The sequence below is a fragment of the Hemicordylus capensis genome, chromosome 2 (genome assembly GCF_027244095.1).
Source record: "Hemicordylus capensis ecotype Gifberg chromosome 2, rHemCap1.1.pri, whole genome shotgun sequence".
NCBI lineage: Eukaryota > Metazoa > Chordata > Lepidosauria > Squamata > Cordylidae > Hemicordylus > Hemicordylus capensis.
In genome coordinates, this window is record NC_069658.1 from 310,278,475 (window position 1) to 310,296,022 (window position 17,548).

Below are 17,548 nucleotides of genomic sequence, written 5' to 3' on the forward strand. Positions count from 1 at the left end.
TCTTAATAAGAGTTAATTCCATTTAACCTAGTGGGATTTACTTCTGAGTTATCGTGTGTAGGATTGGGCTGTATATGTAAGAGCTGCTATTGTTTTAACCTTCATTGGTTCCACTAAAAAAGCCACCTTTAACTGTATTAGCTCTTCATTAAGCTAATCCAAGCAATAATTGCCTTTTGCCAACGATTGATAACTTTGAAAATTCTAACTCTTCTTTTGTGATCAGTTCTACATACAGGAAAACGCTGGTTTATTATTTGTCCTGTTGTGGAAAATCCAGCTGCTGAAGTACCAGAATTATCTTCATCCATTCCTCAAAGTGAAAAGAAGGCTGAAGTTTCAGGTATTACTGAGTTTATATATTTCATGGATTTCTTTTGTATTGTTTTTCCCCCTACCAATTAGCTGGGGTTTTACACAAAAAGTAATAGTAAAAGACGGGGGAGACCACTGCAAATGAGTGGGCGGGGTGGGGGAGAAAACAAGCTGCAGGTGCAGTATTCATTCACCCTTCCCATTCTACCCAGGCTGGGAATCCCCAACCATGGATTCACTCCTAACCAGGCAAATAACAGCCCTTGCAGCTCAGGGTGGGGCAAGCATAGAGGAAGAGAGAGGCAGCCTGGGGAAGGTGGTAAGGGTGACCAAGCAATGTACTTGTGTCTTGTTTTCTGCCTCCAGTTCATCTGCTGTGGCTGCCCCTGGTGTAAGATAAAAAATAGAAATTTAAAATCCCTTTTTCAAAGTAGTGTTTTAAGAAAGAGAAAACATGAAAGGAAGAGGAAAGATATAGTCGGAAAATGAATTAAAACTAAGCATCTAACCAATGAAAATGAATTCTAGTTTATTCAGGATACTGTTTTGGTTCCAAGAGCAACTGTTGAAAGCAGACTCCTTATCCTGGAGGACTGGAATAGCCAGCAGCAAACAGCATTGTTGTGAGAACTAGCGAGAGTCAAATTAGTGTCAAAACCTTGCTCCAAAGAGAATGCATCTATGGCCATTGAACTTGATCCTTTTCTGATTTACACATGTAAAACTAATTAAGGTTCTTGCCACATAAATGGATTTTAAAGCTCTGTGTTAACACATAGAACACCTTGTTATTAATCTCAATTTTCCAGCTGGCTGAAATGGGGCAGTGTGTGATTACTGCTAATAGCTAATAAAGTGTAATACATTTCCCATAAGAAATTGCTCGCAACTGTCACAGTAAGTGAGAATAGCCTTTTTACAGGATCATATTTCAGTTGAACATGTAGATACAGAATCAAATATAAAGAATATTTTTATTTATTTGGAGAGAAGTCTCAGCCGATCTTTTTTGAAATTGCTTTAAGAGGAGGGGGGTTCCACTGCATGGTGGTTTTTATCTTTCTTCACATGGCTATTAGAGGTTCATATCTCCATACTTTGCTCTCACAAAGGGAAAAGTCATTTTCTGAATTCAGAGTTATCCTTGGTGTGTTTTGTCATTTGCAGATTTAGATCAGTTGGATGATCAGCAGCACAGCTCTAGTGGGACAAACAAAAAAAATAATTTGGCTTATCAGAAGCTTTCCAGTCAAAGGAGCAACTATGAGAGTCCCAGAGGAACACCTCCACCTTCTCCTCTGACACAAGCCTCTGCTACAGTGTCAACATCCCTTTCACAGGCCCAGCCAGAAACGTCAGCTGCAGCACCCCCAGGATTGACTCCATATGTTCTAGAACAGGTTGCTGAATATAAAGGTAGACCAGAATGCCCTCCACTACAGCCTGTTGTAGCCAGTCAGCCAGATGTCCCTGCCCATAGTGCGACTTCAGTTGAAGACCAGGCAAAACTTCCTCTGAATCCCCCACTGCAGGCACTACAACGAACAGATGAAAAGACTTGTGTCCCAGATGAACATTGTACTACTGGGCTGCCAAAAATGACTCAGTCTGTTCCTGTACTGGCAGAGGAAGTCTGCCCACTCCCTGTTGCGTGTGATGCTACTATTTTGGAACACCAGCCTTCAACACAAATCTCCCATCCGTCAGATACAAGTCAGCCTGGCATGATGCAGCATTCTTCTGTAGGCCAGATACTTCCTGTGTCTGCTGTCCCTGATCCTCCAGCAGCAGCTCAGCTTTCAAGTCCCCCCAACATCTCAGTAGCCGCATCTCAGCTGCACGTAATACCAACCCCATCCCAGGCTGTATCGGGTACTGGCCTTGCTGCTAGTGCACCTCAGCCACCTTGTGCAGTGGAGTCAGATGGTGAAGGGCCACCCAGAGTTGATTTTGCTGACAACACCATAAAAAGTTTGGATGAGAAACTGCGAAATCTGCTCTACCAAGAGTACGTCCCAACGTCTTCTGCATCAGCGGCTACCCCAGACAGCTTTGTACCTTTAGACCAGGGAGATGGTGAATTTAACTTGGCACTTTTGCCCCCACTTGTGCTGGATTTGAAAGTTCCAGGAACTGGTATGGATGTTAATGTGGCTGAGGACCAACCTGCTCCGAACACAACTTCTCCTGTTCTGGCAAGTCAATCTGTGACTGTGTTCTCTTTACCCATTGACCAGAAACCATGGAAGCATGTGTGCTTTGCAAATATATAAAAAATCAGTGAGCCTTTTATAATAGTTAGAGCTTCTGGCTCCACATGGAGGCAACTGTTCACCGTGCTCACCTCCACACACTGCTGTGTTTTTCCCAGTACTGGTGGAGCCTCTTAAAGAGAAATGGCCTCCTGACAAGCCCCGGTGAACAATTGTTGTTTCCTCCTAATTTTTAATAATCTATATGTAATGCTAATATATAGAATATTGCACTTTTAGAGATCGAAATGAGACACAAACATTTTTTGAAGCTGCAGCCAAGCCAGCTGTTTTGACAAAACATACTCAACATGTTTCAAGTGTTTTGAGTGTCATTTTGGAGGGCTTTTGGTGGGGGGGGGCCTGGTCGTCTGATTGGGGTTGGCAGGGTAGACCAGGCCTCTGCCCTGGATTTAGCACATTGGCCTGCCTTGGAGGACTGGTCTATCCATCGCATGAGGTAGATAGTCCAAGCTTCCATCCGTGGACTTAGTGCATTGGCCTGCCCTGTATGACTCTTCTAGACCAGACCTCTGAGGTGGGTCAAAGCGCTAAGTCCGGGGGTGGAGGACTGGTCCACCCACCAACCCCAATCAGTAGACCAGCTCTCCCCAAGAAAAAAAAATCCAAAATGGTGCTTGAAACATTTTGAATTTGTTTTGTCAACAGCCGGCTTGGAGGGCCAACTCACTAAGTCCAGAAGTGAGGCAGTCTTGTCTGCCCGGCAAAGCCTAATTGGTAGACCAGCTCTCCTCAGAAAATCAGCCATCCGAAATGGCAGTCAAAACATTTTTACTCGAAACAGTGTTGTTTTATTTCAAGCTCAAAACATGCCCTTTATTTTAAGGGCATTTTGTATCGAGATCGGAACACTCGAAATGGCCCACTTCTAGCTCAAAACATTTTGCTCATCCCTAGTAAAGAGAGACATGCAAATTACAGTTGTGAAGTGGACTTGTTTTAGGACGACTTATATTTAGAAAAATTAATGCAGAGCTAGAGCGGCTCTACATTTTAAAGATATTCAACTTTCTGCTTGGTTTTTTGAAAGGGTTTCCCCTCCCCGCTTGGTTATTTTATATTTTGGTCCTTTTTTTTTTTTAAGGTGAGAAAATCAGATGTTACTTCTACCAGCATCAATCCCACAGAAATAAGCCATGGAGCAACAAGCAGAGCAGGTAACTAACAATGAAACAACTTTGATTCATCTTACAGATCAATTTCAGACCAACATCATGGACCAACACCAACTGTGGGATGGTTTCTAGATGTTATCATTAGAAGTCTAAGAATTGTAAGGTCTAATGGTTGCACTGTATAATGGCTTCGAATGCAAAATCTGGCAGCTTCAGGATGTCTTGCCTCTATGTCTTGCCTCTATTCGTGTTTAATTACATATGAGAATATATGATGATATACCTACATTTTTTACATTTATGCCCTGCTTCGACAATACTTTCTCATATATGTTGTAGAGGAGAAATAACATAGCAATTTGATCATGTTATTTGGGCTTAAATGTCTTAGATTTTACATGCATGCACTGTATTCAGATATTACACCAAGGCATAGAAGTGTGAAGTAGTTGTGCATAAATTGTTTTGTTTTTTGTTCATTTGTTTGTTTTGCTATTCGATTTGACCTCAAATCGAATTGCAAAAAATTGAATTGATTAATCGAACCAGCCAGTCATAGCCAGCCAGTTTGATTAATCAAATCAGACATTTGTGAAAAATTATATGATTCGCCCATAGGGAACAATGGGGGACTCGAATCACCCCATTGTTTCCCATTGTTTCCTGTCCTAGGGACACCAAAGTGGGATGGGTGGTAGGGCATGATGGGTACTACCTATCACCCAACCCCAAAAAGAAACGGGCAAGCAATCAATTTTAATTTATTTATTTATTTAAAGGTGTTGTGTGTCCCCCCCCTCCCAACTATAGGATCCTGGTTTAAAAAAAAAAATCCAGTTTTGAGAAATACATCGCCAAATGGCTCCTCTCATGCCCACCAACCAGTGTCCAGAGTGAGAGGGACTCTCACTCTCCATGGACTCTCCATGGCTGGGGGCATGGTGACACCCCATTGCATACACTTGGACACTGAGATGGTGGAGCGGCTGGACTTCCTGAAGGCCAACCTTCCCCTGCTGGGCTATCCTGAGCTGACTGTGGAGGGTTGTGACTCATGGTCACACCAACCCACCACAACACTACTGGCAGCTCACCCTGACCAACCCCAAACCCAGATGTGTCACAGTCTGCTTGTTAGTGCTGCTGACACATGCAAACCTCCCCCACTACTTCTGTCTCAGCCACTACAGGCAGCTGCACTGAAGGCCAGGCTCCACCTGATAGGAGAACCTGCACACAACCACATCAGTGGGAATGATTCAGGAAGTAGGTCCCTCCAGTGTACTCTCTAATTTTTTTGATCTGTGTGCAGAATGAGTTTTGTTCTGAGTGGCAGTTTCAAGGCAGTGTGTGCACACATGCATTCAGAATGGAGCCTTCCTGATTCAATATGAGCGGGATCTAAAATTAACTGAGCAGACATCAAAAAACTTGTGAGTGCACGCACATGCGCACACCTTATAGACAACACTGGGCCCTTCTCACTATGACCAGAAGCATCACCCCTCCCTCTGCCTGCCACTCTGCTCTTGGTTCTGCTTTGCACACACCTGGACATCTTGGGTTTTTAAAAATTTAAGCCCTAACTTTGATGGAGGTGGAAAGAAGAAGCGCCTTAAAAGGTTTGGGCTCAAGGTGATCTATTTATTCTCTGTGTGCCACACACAGAGCTATCTATAGCACTGTGGTGCACACACAGAAGCTAGAAAAATCAAATCCCCACAAATAAAGAACTAGGATTGCGGGGGGGGGGTGTTTGGAGGGGACTGAGCAAGAACAAGGCATGTCAAAGGGAAGAGAAGACAAAGAAGGGCAGGTGGGCATCAGTCAGGTACCCACCCTAACAATCAAAACAAAAAAGAACCTGAAAAAAGGGAAACAGAAAGAGCCTGGACAGGCTGGGCACCAGACAGAAGTCATAGAACACCAGCCTGTGCAAAAATAAATAAATAAATAAATCCAGGCAGCAGCAAATCAGCAGCAAGTTCTGTGCCACTTGGGGCTACAAAAGGGAGGAAAAACCAGCACAGCACTCAAGGTATTAAAACCACTGGGGGCTAGCTAACTACAAGCAATAATCTTATGGTTGGAGAGAAATCCAAAAGCAATAAGCTTGGTGGTGGCAGCGGGGGGACAAAAAGAATATTCCAAGCAGCACCCAGTTAGGCCACTTGGGTTGCTGGTACTATTTTAAACTATTGGGGGGGTGGGGACAGCACACACAGCATCCCAGTTATTAAAACCACTGGGGAGGTGGGGCTGGCTACAAGCAAGAATAATAAAATTCCAAGCAGCACCCAGTTAAAGTCGCTGGTTCTGCTGGTACAATTTAAAAAACAACAACGGGGGGGGGAAATAAAATAAAGCAGTTGGCATGGCACATTTAAAGGAAATATATATATGTTCAGAGAGAGATAAGCCCAGCAGCCATTCTCTGTCTTTCCACTCACTGGGGGCCAGGAAGGCAGACCCAGAAAACCACCACTCTGCTTTCAGTCCTGCTGCAGACTTTCTCTAATCCTTCTTTTTCAAGGCCCAAAACAGCAATGTCTCTCTCTGCTCAAGCAGCCCCTTAAATACATGTTGAAAATCCTTCCTTTGGCCTCCCCCTCCCTGCAACTAATGGGGGCATAGTTGTCCATGCGGACACTTGATCTGAATGATAACAGGCCCATCAAGAATCAAGATCTCAAGCCAATCAGCAATTGAAAAACATGGAGACAAAATGGTGCCTGTAATGCAAATAATGATCGGTTCACAAAGAGTCAGGGCTGATTCAATTTGACCTCAAATCAGCCCCTTCTTTTAAGGGGTGATTCTATTCAAGGTTGAATCAGTGAATCATCCCTGATTCGTCATGCACATCCCTATTCTGAAATGTCAGAGGTGGGACCTGGGTGAGGTTGGGATCTTCTCTTGCACTTCATACCACACAAGAAGAAAATAGGGATAGTATTTGTCTGAAATGGCAACATTCTGAAAAAAGAAAATTACTCCCCTCTCAGTTGTTGGGGCATTATCTTTGTTAAACAGATTTTTTAAAATAACATATCATTATAACAATTTTTATTACACTGGCAGTTTTCAAATATGTTGGACATTAATATCCACACACATCAGTAGCAGCCCTTCCACTAGACCCCAGGCTTCCAAAGTGTGGGCATTCTTGCGCAAGAGCCCTTTAGAGCTTCCTCCACACTCTGGAAGTAGTCTGCTAGAATGGAAACACATTGCTGACCCTCAGTTACATATTTCCACTTAACAAAGTGCTTCTGGAGCAGGGCGAGAGAGGCCCAAAATATTGACACTCTTGCGTAACAGTGCCTGTACTTCGGGACTAGCATGGGGGCTACCACTGTGTATATCCTGATGTTGAAGCACACATACCACTGGTAGGATGTCAGTCAATGAAAGTAATCTGAAGGCATGGAGTGGGAGAAAGTAGAATGTGTGACAAGTAGACACAGGGCCAGTTACATGTCTTGGGGGAGTGGACTTGCAGCCACCTATCTCACACACCATGAGCATCTCTCCTCCCTGGAGGCCACTAGACATCCATACATGGCTGACTTGTATGCGCAGGCCTATTTGTAAACCATCCAGAGCACATGAGCTCAAATGACAGGATCAGTTACCCTGCATAAAATCTAGGAATTGACCATTTAGTTCAACATGCATTCCAAAACATGTTGGATTTTTTTCCTGCATTGGGTCTTTGCAAATGCTCACACATAGAAGTCCATCAGGTCTAGGGGCAGGTCACAGTGGCTTGGACAAACAGCTCTCATCTTACTCAATGCACAGCATATGTCTGTGCATGAAAAATATTAAGGCGGCTTGAAAGGAAAGAGAGAAATATTCATCAGCACACAATAGAGTTGGCCCATTGTGTGCTGATGAATAAATACTCCTCTCTTTCCTTTTAAGCTGCCTTAAAATTTGTCATTAAATTGCACAGACATGTGTTGTATGAAATGCCCAATTCATTGGTCTGAATTCATTGGCCACAGCAAATCCAGTTATCTCAAGAATTTCATTTGCCATCTTTGTTTACATTTAATTCATTTAGATCTGAAGTGCAACCATGCACATAGTTATGTCCTATTGCAGCATTGTAAAATCTAAGCATGGCTTCATTAAGTCAGGGCCTGACAAAGTCCAGGCTCCCGGGAGCCATGGTATTTAGAAATTGAACTGTGGCACCCAGACCAGGATATTCGGTGGTAGGGTTATTTAATAAAAACTTTATTTGTGCTGGGCATACTTGTTTCTGTTCTATGTAACTTGTAATGGAGATAGAGAAGCCAATTTATCCCCCCTCCCTGGTGATGTCCGTCACTAAGTCTGGTCATTTTGTCAAGTGTCCATTGTCTAGTTCCTAAATTTGAGGGCTGGCTACTAGATCCAAGGAAAATGTGTCAAGGCCTGCCTTTTGATGATAATTTTTGTAAACTTTTGCATTTTTATAAAATCTACATATTCAGATATGTGTGTGCATTTTTGTCTCCAATGTATTAAACAGGTCACGCTGCAAGCACTTCAGCTTCTTTTGCCATACCATCAAGACTCCCTCAGGTATTGTGAATTTACAATTTACTGCTGGAGCAGTTTTTCTCTTTGCACTTGTATCTCATTTCTCAAAGCAATTGGCATGAATGGAAGTCACTGTCACATCCTATAAGAACAAATGTTTTTAGAGCTGGTATCATACTCTCTGACTAGACTTTGTTTGTTTACTTCTTATTTCAGGTTGCTCTTTCATCATCAAATCTAGCTGACCATAAAGAAGCTTGTAAGATGAATGAAAAGGAAACTGCTGTAACTTTACTTGAAGAAGAGCAAAATAAATCTCAAAGAGAGGACTCTGTAGACTCCAGTCTTTCTGGGAAACAAACTGAAACACCAGCAAAAACGATTGGCAGATTTTCAGTGATCAGCACACAGGATGAGTTAACATTACCATCCTTGCATTCCTTGAGGTATTCTGCACCACCAGATGTTTATCTAGACGATCAGCCTTCCAGCCCTGAAAGGATGACATCGTTTCGGCGTGTGCAGACAGCCTCCTCTATTGATGTCCTTTGTGGTCATGATTCTAGTGATTCTGGAGATGAATCTCTTCAGAGAAAACCAGCTGTTGCTCCACCATCACCTCAGAGCAGTAGTGCAGGAAAGGCCTCATCTTTTCTGCAGAAATCTGGAAAGTCAAGTTCTCAAGGCCTTGATTCCCCCAATGGCCATGGCACAAAAATCCCAACTATCAACATAACTTCTTTCCACTCACAGTCATCATACGTGAGCAGTGACAATGACTCGGAGTTTGAAGATGCAGACATGAAGAAAGAATTGCAGAACCTGAGGGAAAAGTATGTTTCCAATATGAATGAAATGGGGTCCTTTGGTACATGTATGCTTTGGCACCATTCACAGCTGCACTTTTACAGCATTTGTCATGCACACTTATTACAAGTGCAAGGGAGAAGATATTCTAAGCATATAAATACCCATTCTGTGATATAGTAAATAAAGTAAGAAACCTGTGTCTCTTGAGTTGTACCACTTTGAACTTTAGTGAGGGAATTGTTTTACCACTTTAGTGAAGGCATGAATGCCTTCTATACCAAAACAAAAAAGCTTTCCCTTCTGATAGAAAACTAGGTGTTAGGAAGAATTTACCTCTAGTTTTCTATCTGCGGGGAATGTTTTTAGATGAAGATAGAATTCAGTCATGTAAGCCTCCATTTGCAGTCTGAACCGATACAACCCAAAACAGGTTTACCACCTTAGTGAGGGTTTAGTCCTATATCAGATGGTCTGAGACAGATGTCATCTTGATGGAGTACTTTGAATAATAGAGTGGACAGTGTCTCTGCCATGTTTATACTGCATATATATAGCACAAACAAACTAATTTTCACACTATTAATGAGGATATCAGAATGGATTATCTGGTCATTCCGGTTTCTGCTATATACAGTGGCTATATAACTGTTTTTACTGAATGCAACAGCAACAACAATTTCCTGAATAGTTTATTACTTTGTTTGTTTACCACTTTCATTTTAATTAGGAGAAGTATTCATTCTACTATATAGCATTTGAAAATGAATGCTTGCATTTTTAGCTAGAATGTTTTTGTCTGTATTCACACTTTCACCCAGACTATGGGTTTTAAAAATCTTTCTTTTTCTCCTATATTGGTCCTGCATACGATATGTCACTGAAAGCTTTATGCGAGTGATTTAATTATACTGGAAAGAATGATATTTTTTCATGCTTGAGAATGGAAATCCTGGAAAACATTTTAAGAACTAATCCTAATCCTATACCAAGATAATTATAATGATTATTTACTTCAGGTCTTTCAGCAGTTATTAGAGAATTGTCATGCAAAGACCATGGAGAAATAAAGCTCCTTCCAATCAATCAATCAATCAATCAATCAATCAATAAAATAAAATAAAGTGCACTGCATATGGGTATGTACAGTATAACCTCTTATTTCTGTGGGTCCTGGAAAAAATTCTGCATCTAACAACCAGACTAGCATCATGCTTATGGAATTGTGTTTCACACATGCAACTGGAGGGTGATTCTTGGGTGATGCCCCACTCCTTCTGCAGCCCTCTGTGCCTCCTACAAATATGCCCCTGAAAGTTGAGGAACCTTCAGGGACATATTTTGGAGAGGCACAGGCAGTTGCAGAGCAAACAAAGTATCTGCTAAAATTGTTCCCCCTGCAGCTGTATGCTTGAAAAGCTATTGGATGTGCTTTTCCCAGTCACTGAAATAGTATAAGAGCTTTGTGAAAGATATTCATTAGTTCAAGATTCAGTTGTAAATTCATAAGTCATATCCAAATTCATATATCAGGATTCGTGTGCCTCTTCATAATTGTATTTTGACTAGAATATTTGCTTAATCCAGTATTTAGTATATGGCATGCAGTGAAAAACACTGCGGGGCAATTCACATGACCTACCGGGTGGACAGGGGGGAAAGCTTTGCAAACCTTACATTCCCCCAGATGATCAACCTGTCATTGGTGGGAGCACAGAGCATGCTCCCACACGATTTGCCCTGCTCAGAGCATGGCGGATCGATCTGAGGCCAGGACTCATTATCCCGGCCTCCGAGCATCCCACCTTGCACTGTGATTCCCCCAGGGGACAGGCGCTCTAGGTGCCCATCTCTGTGTCAGTGCAAGCTCGTGCTGACACATGATTCCGGGAGCCGGGTTAAGGCATATTTGCGCCCTTTACCTCACTACGAACTGAGCTTCAGCACTGGGTTTGGCTCAGCAGCCGCACCGGGATCCTCCTGGATCCCAGCGGCTCTCACGGGCAGCCAAGCCAAGTCATATACTTAGGCTTTTCTCACAAGCAGTCAAGCCCAGGCTTAGGCTGCCAATAGCAATAGCAATAGCACTTACATTTATATACCGCTCTATAGAAGCGGTTTACAATGATTTAGCATATTGCCCCCAACATTCTGGGTACTCATTTTACCGACCTCGGAAGGATGGAAGGCTGAGTCAACCTTGAGCCCCTGGTGGCGCAGTGGTAAAACTGCCGCCCTGTAACCAGAAGGTTACAAGTTCGATCCTGACCAGGGGCTCAAGGTTGACTCAGCCTTCCATCCTTCCGAGGTCGGTAAAATGAGTACCCAGAATGTTGGGGGCAATATGCGAAATCATTGTAAACCGCTTAGAGAGTTCCGGCTATAGAGCGGTATATAAATGTAAGTGCTATTGCTATTGCTATTGCTATTGGCAGCCTAAGCCTGGGCTTGACTGCTTGTGAGAACAGCCTAAGTATATGACTGTGATGTGAATAATATATAAAATAATGTACCTGCAACAAAATGTGCAAGTGTTATCTGAGCCTGTGGCTAACCATGGTGAAAAAACAAAAGTTAGCACCAGACAGGAGTGCCTGCTCTAACTTGGGTCTTACTTTATATGCAACTTCTCTTTTTGCAGTTTTTTGGGTGTTTTTGTTTGTGGCAGGGACTGGTGCTCAGCCCCAGCTCCTTCCCAAAGTTCTTCCCCCTCAGAAACAAAAAACTGTAACATGGTTGATGAAAAAACAAAAGAGTTTTACACACCTTTCCCCTCAGAAGCAAAAGAGCATATGACTGTCTTGAAGAAGCATTCTTCAAATTGATACATTTCATGCTCTTTTTGTTCAAGCCCTCATCCCCACTCTTGCCACATAATTCCATTCTCTCTGCCCACCTCCCTTTCTGTTAACTGTTTGAACTAATGGACATTCTGTTCCATTGGCTACCATATTTACCTGAATCTAAGATGAGGTTTCCTCCCAGTTCTTTCCTATTAAAGTGTGTGTGTGTGTGTGTGTGTTAGACACAGATTCCTCTTTCTTTGGGGTAAATACAGATATAACCTGTTTTTAGCCTCTATCTTTTAAGGCATCATGTTATATTCAGAGTTGCTTTCCATTTGGGTAAATGCGGTAATATGGGGACAGTTTACATGGATTAGGCCCCATCTGAGGTTTTTATTTTTATTTTTTAAACAATGATATATCTGTGGGTCATCTTGGAGTCTGCCAGTACCTCCCACATGCCTGCAGATACTCCAGTTCTTCTGCGTGGTCTTCTGTGCTTTACACTATAGGGCTTTGTGCCTGTGCAGAGATCATTTTGAAACATTCCAAGCCTCTTTGAGTTCAGGAGGGAGCCTCGTCCCTATCTCCTTATGTGCTTTTGCAAGCCTTCTGTTCCCCAGTCTATCTTCATCCGCCGACATGTAGACACCTCTCCGATCGCTCTGAGCTTCAAAAGAGAGAGAGAGAGTTCAGCTAAGTTTCTTTACCCTGCTATCATTTCTCTTACATCCCATTGGTTTTTTAATATCATTATTCACTTTCCTATCAAAGTTTCTTTTCTCCTTTGTCCGTTCGCATTTGTATTTTCTTTGGCTCACCCCCTCCCCCAACCCTCCCTCCTCACTTAGGGGACCTATTTTATGTATGGCCCCGAAAGTAACCTTTAAAAGTTGTACCTGCTGTGTCTCCAAACTTCTATCTATGGATGGCCACAGCTGATGTTTGTTCTGCCTAGGGGAAACACAAATGTCGGAAACATGTGGTCACTGCCTGAATTTTACCAAACAAGCCCGCAAAAAACAGGCTTCTTGGCTCCGCACATGGCTGTGGGAACAGGCCTAGCTCCCTACAAAGACAATAGTGTAACCTACCTCACAGGGTTGTTGTGAGGATAAAAATAAGCATGTACACCACTCTGAGCTCCTCAGAGGAAGAGCGGGATATAAATGTAAATAATTAAATAAATAAAATAAATAAATAGTGTTGAAAACCATGCAGGCCTCTCAAAGTAAGCACTCACCCCCTCTGCAGTAATGGCAGCTGCACCCTCTGGGACAGCTATGGCTAAACAATTGGGACATAACACGCTCCCGAAGCTGACCCCAGAGCCTATGGCTTGTTCAGATTTGATGCCAGGACAGGCGACTCAGGCTCCAATCTCTCAGCAAAGCCTTCTGAAAAAGAAGAAGGAAACGCATCCTCTGTAGCCCTTAGGGTCGGGATCCAGCTCCGCCCAAGCTAAAGAACAAAAGAAGCGACCAACATTGGATGACCCAGCTAAATGCTCGAAAAAGAAGTCCTCCAATCCTTCGGATTTGAGTTCTGCACAACCATTCCTGGCCTTGTATTCGACAATTTAACCGGATCAGGGGTCACCAAACTTGGGGCACTCTGTACCGAGGACGTGGATCCTGTCTTTCATCCCAAGGAGTTTGAAGCAGAACTGGAGCAGGCAGCACAAGGAAGCCCAGGAAGACCTGGCTTCAGAACAGGAGAATGTTGACTCAGACCCAGATCAAGCTCGCTAAATTACTTCAGCTCTGAACTCCAAGTTTGACCATATCTATCCTCCACTCCCAGACCATCAGGATTGAGGAAACTCTTGTTCTCGGTTCCAAGAAGAATTAGAATGGGATTACGAACACTCTCGGTCCCAAGCCAGATTTCAGAAACACAAGCCTTACTATTGAACCTACGGCTCCGAGGCAGAATTCCCAGCAGAACCATACTCCTCCTCCTAATGTTACCAATCATGAAGACCCATGGGATGATTGATACAGAACATATTCCTGAGTCCACTTGCAGCCTCAGTCCCGTTCAGCTCACACCTGTACTCAACACCATCCGATCCCGAAAGATCAGACACTTCGAACCTGTCTTCCACTGAATGAGCGCCAGGCTCGGAAACAGCTGCCCCAGGCCACCACAACTCGAAAAACACTACCTGCTGAACCCAAGGCTAGCCAGTTGCCAAAAGACCAACCTTCAACCCCGCCTCAAAACCCAGACCTGAACAATCAGGACTCGGGGGACGAGGAGGAAGAACAGGAGACAGATGAAGAAGATGTTGAAAGTTCATTCCTCGCCACAATTGGAGGGGTGCATCCTTTATCTCATCCCCCAATGACCAACTAGTAGACTACAAGCTGTCCTCCCCATCAGAGGACTACAAAATGTATGCAGATTACTTATCACGTATGGCTTCTTCACTGGGTATCCAACTGAGCCAGCAAAACAAAATTTCCTTTAATCCCCTTTTTTGGCCTCATAGATGCTGATACGTGTGGGCCAGTATCTTTACTACTCAACTCAGCCCTGCTAGACATTGCCAAGTTCTATCGGAGTAAATCATCTTCCCTACCACAACCAACAAAATGCCTGGAGAACTTCTATGAAGTCCATACTGCTGATGAGACCACAGGTAATTTCCTACAAAAACATCCCTTACCAAACTCAGTACTAATCGAGACTTCCCAAGTATGCAACAGAGTTTGTCTTGCCTCATCCCCAGCAGACAGGGAAGGCAGGAAATCCAACTCATTTGGACACCAGCTGTACTCTGTTTCAGCATTACACCTCAAGATTGTCAACTACCAAGCATATAATGCGAAATACAATCACTTCCTCTGGAAGACAATTGGCCCGTTCCTGGAATACTTACCCCAGGTCAAGAACTGTATTCTGCCTAGCACTCTGCAGAGTGTGCTGCCAAAGTAATGGCCATCTCCATTGCACTCCACCACCATGCCTGGCTCTAGTCCTCCAGCCTCACTCAAGAGGCCCATGCGTGCATTGAAGATCTCCTATTTGATGGGGCTGCACTGTTCAGTGAAAAGACAGACAAAACCCTACAGAAAGTCCAAAAATTGCACAACACGGCATGGTCAATGAGCTTCAAGCCTCAAATTTCCAGCACTCACAGACAGTTTCAATGGCCCAAGCCGCAGCCACACCAAAATCCTCCCTACCCCTCCTCTGTCCACTCCTTTTGCTCCCCAAGATTCCCACAGTATGGATGAAAGCAGCAATTCCAGTATACTAAGCCTCCACTCCAAATACAGCACACTTGTCATGAGCTCACTTGACAGAAGACGTTGGCCAGAAATATATGATGCAATAGCCAGTTGGTATATGATGCAATAGCTCAGGTTTCAGTTTTACTGCTAAATAGTCAGGTTTAACAGTCTCACCAGGAATACAGAACTGAGGAGTGAGAAGCCCAAATTCCAAAGTCACAATCTCTTCGACAAAGGCTCAAGCTGATTTGACGTGTTGTTTCCAGAAGTCATTCAAGGCACAGGCTGCTGAATTTATAGTCAGCAGCCACATGCAATTAATCAACACTCCACCCCCGCCGAAGATTCAATCCAGCTCCTGCTGCCTCCTCGCAAGCCAATTACTCCTCCATAATTCCCTCACCTGTTGCTCACTGTTGCTGACTCCTCCGTCCTTGAGGAGATAGTGGCCGTTCAAACTTTGGCTCAGATCCTGACCCTTCTCTCCAAAGATCACCCGGCCCTGCTGGCCCTTTCTGCGCCACCCTGGCCTGTCTCAGTTTCCTCCTCATTCACATCACTGGCCTGCTCCTCCTCAGATGCCTCCCCACCTTCTAGTAAGTCGCCTGCCCCCCAATCCTCTCCAGTGTCCTCGAGTGGGGGCATGATAGCACTCAGCCTACCTATCCAAAGAAACAATGACTTCTCCAGGATGACCCGAGTTGATACTTGCCTATCCCCTTACCTAACATCTTAGGAGATTACCACTGAGTCATGAGCCCTCACGATCATCAGGATAGATGTGTACACTAGAATTCTCTTACTCACCAATCCCTTACTCACTTCCTCTTACCACCACTCCTACAGAGACTCTGAGGAACAACCTTGCCTCCCTCTTATAAAAAGATGCTATCGAGCCCATACCTCCAACAGCTGGCCCAGGGTTTTACTCAGTATATTTCGCAGTCCCAAAGCAGACGGGGCATACGTACCATTCTTGACCTCAGGGGCCTCAATTCTTGCATCACCTACAAACACTTCCAAATCGTGACTATCCCACTCATCCTCACGCTTTTACGCGAAGGAGTGTGGTTTACAGCCCTAGACCTAAAGGTCTATTATCACCTAACCATCAGATCCCACACTGAAAATTCCTCTGCTTCAAAATTGGCGAAGCCACTTATCAATTCAAATCTCTTCCCTTCGGGCTCGCTTTGGCACCCCAGATCTTTACAAAATATATGGCACCGGTGGTGGCATCTCTTCAAGAAGCTGGGGTCCAACTTCTTCCATACTTAGATGACTGGTTGATAGTGGCAATTCCACCGCGGAAGTGACTGCATCCATACACACCATGATTGCGCTTCTCGACAATACTGTCAGCTATGGAAAATCGCAGCTTACCCTGACCACTGCGATAGAGTTTCTTTGGCTGCTCTTCCACTCTTGCCACGCTAAAACCTTCCTTCCGCACCGGAGAATCCATGCCTCACTGATCCCCTGATAACTGGGCAAAGAAGCACCTTTGTAACATGGTGATTCTCTTTATTTAGCAAAAGGAGAGTAAGTGGCCCTATCCACCGCCAGCACAGTACCTCCAGTGACTGTTGCTGTTGTCTATCTTTTTTTTTTTTTAAGATTGTGAGCCCTTTGGGGACAGAGATCCCTTTTATTTATTTATTATTTCTCTATGTAAACCGCTTTTGAACCTTTTGTTGAAAAGCGGTATATAAATACTTGGTGTTATTGTTGCTGACCTTGGCTACTGAAGTAGCTTCCAGTGTACATCACTCAGCAAGTACTATTGAGCGACTCCTAGGCCACATGGCCTCCACTACACACGTCCTCCCTCATGCACAACTTCGTTCATGAGTTCTACAAATTTAGTTCCTTCACATCTTCGACCACCAAACTGACCATCCCTCCACAACTCTACGTTTACCCTCTCCCCCATGTGTGCCAATCTCTTCAGTGGTGGACGAACCCACATCACCTTTATACAAATATATAAACAGACAAGGGGGCACAGGCTCCAAAGCGCCTTAAAATGGCTCTATGGACATGGTGCATTGCTCACAACATACTCCCCCAAGCAGCCCATATTTGTGGCATGGCCAACTCCAAAGCAGACACCTTGAGCAGACTCCACACAGACATGCACAAATGGTGTTGAGAAGATGGTGCTACTTCCCCTCTTCAGAAAGTGGGGAAAGCCAACTATTGGCCTTTTCATATCTCTCAGCGTCCAGTGCCCATGCTTTTGCTTTAGAGCAGGCAGGGGACAAAACTCCCTAGGAGACGCATTTGCCATATCCTGGGAAGGCCTCTTCACCTATCTCTTCCTGCCAAAACCTGTCTTGCCACACGTACTCCTCAAGATACAACAGAAAGGCCTAGACTGCATCCTCATTGCTCCATGGTGGCTTCTCTGCCCGTGGTTCCCCACCTTACTTCAACTCTCAGCCAGCGCACACATACAGTACCTCTTCCATGGCACCCTC

The 17,548-nt window shown here is 44.1% G+C and overlaps 1 protein-coding gene and 1 long non-coding RNA gene across 12 annotated transcripts in view; one reads left to right on the plus strand and one right to left on the minus strand.

The window, feature by feature from the left end:
- Nucleotides 1-17,548, plus strand: part of WNK2 (WNK lysine deficient protein kinase 2) — a 192,612-nt gene that overhangs the window by 128,893 nt on the left and 46,171 nt on the right. For all 11 annotated transcript variants that reach the window (XR_008315133.1, XM_053290478.1, XM_053290472.1 and 8 more), the window contains 5 exons: nucleotides 227-343; nucleotides 1,483-2,510; nucleotides 3,673-3,745; nucleotides 8,226-8,278; nucleotides 8,453-9,069. Coding sequence is in view for 10 of the 11 variants with exons in the window: in XM_053290478.1 (XP_053146453.1) it covers nucleotides 227-343; nucleotides 1,483-2,510; nucleotides 3,673-3,745; nucleotides 8,226-8,278; nucleotides 8,453-9,069 (1,888 nt within the window). In the remaining variant the exon portion in view is untranslated. The remainder of the gene's footprint in view (nucleotides 1-226; nucleotides 344-1,482; nucleotides 2,511-3,672; nucleotides 3,746-8,225; nucleotides 8,279-8,452; nucleotides 9,070-17,548) is intronic.
- LOC128342732 (uncharacterized) overlaps nucleotides 12,203-17,548 on the minus strand; it is an 80,248-nt gene continuing 74,902 nt past the window's right edge. The window contains exons 3-4 of the long non-coding RNA XR_008315134.1: nucleotides 12,729-12,783; nucleotides 12,203-12,499 (exon numbers count right to left, since the gene is read on the minus strand). This is a non-coding gene — a long non-coding RNA (uncharacterized LOC128342732). The remainder of the gene's footprint in view (nucleotides 12,500-12,728; nucleotides 12,784-17,548) is intronic.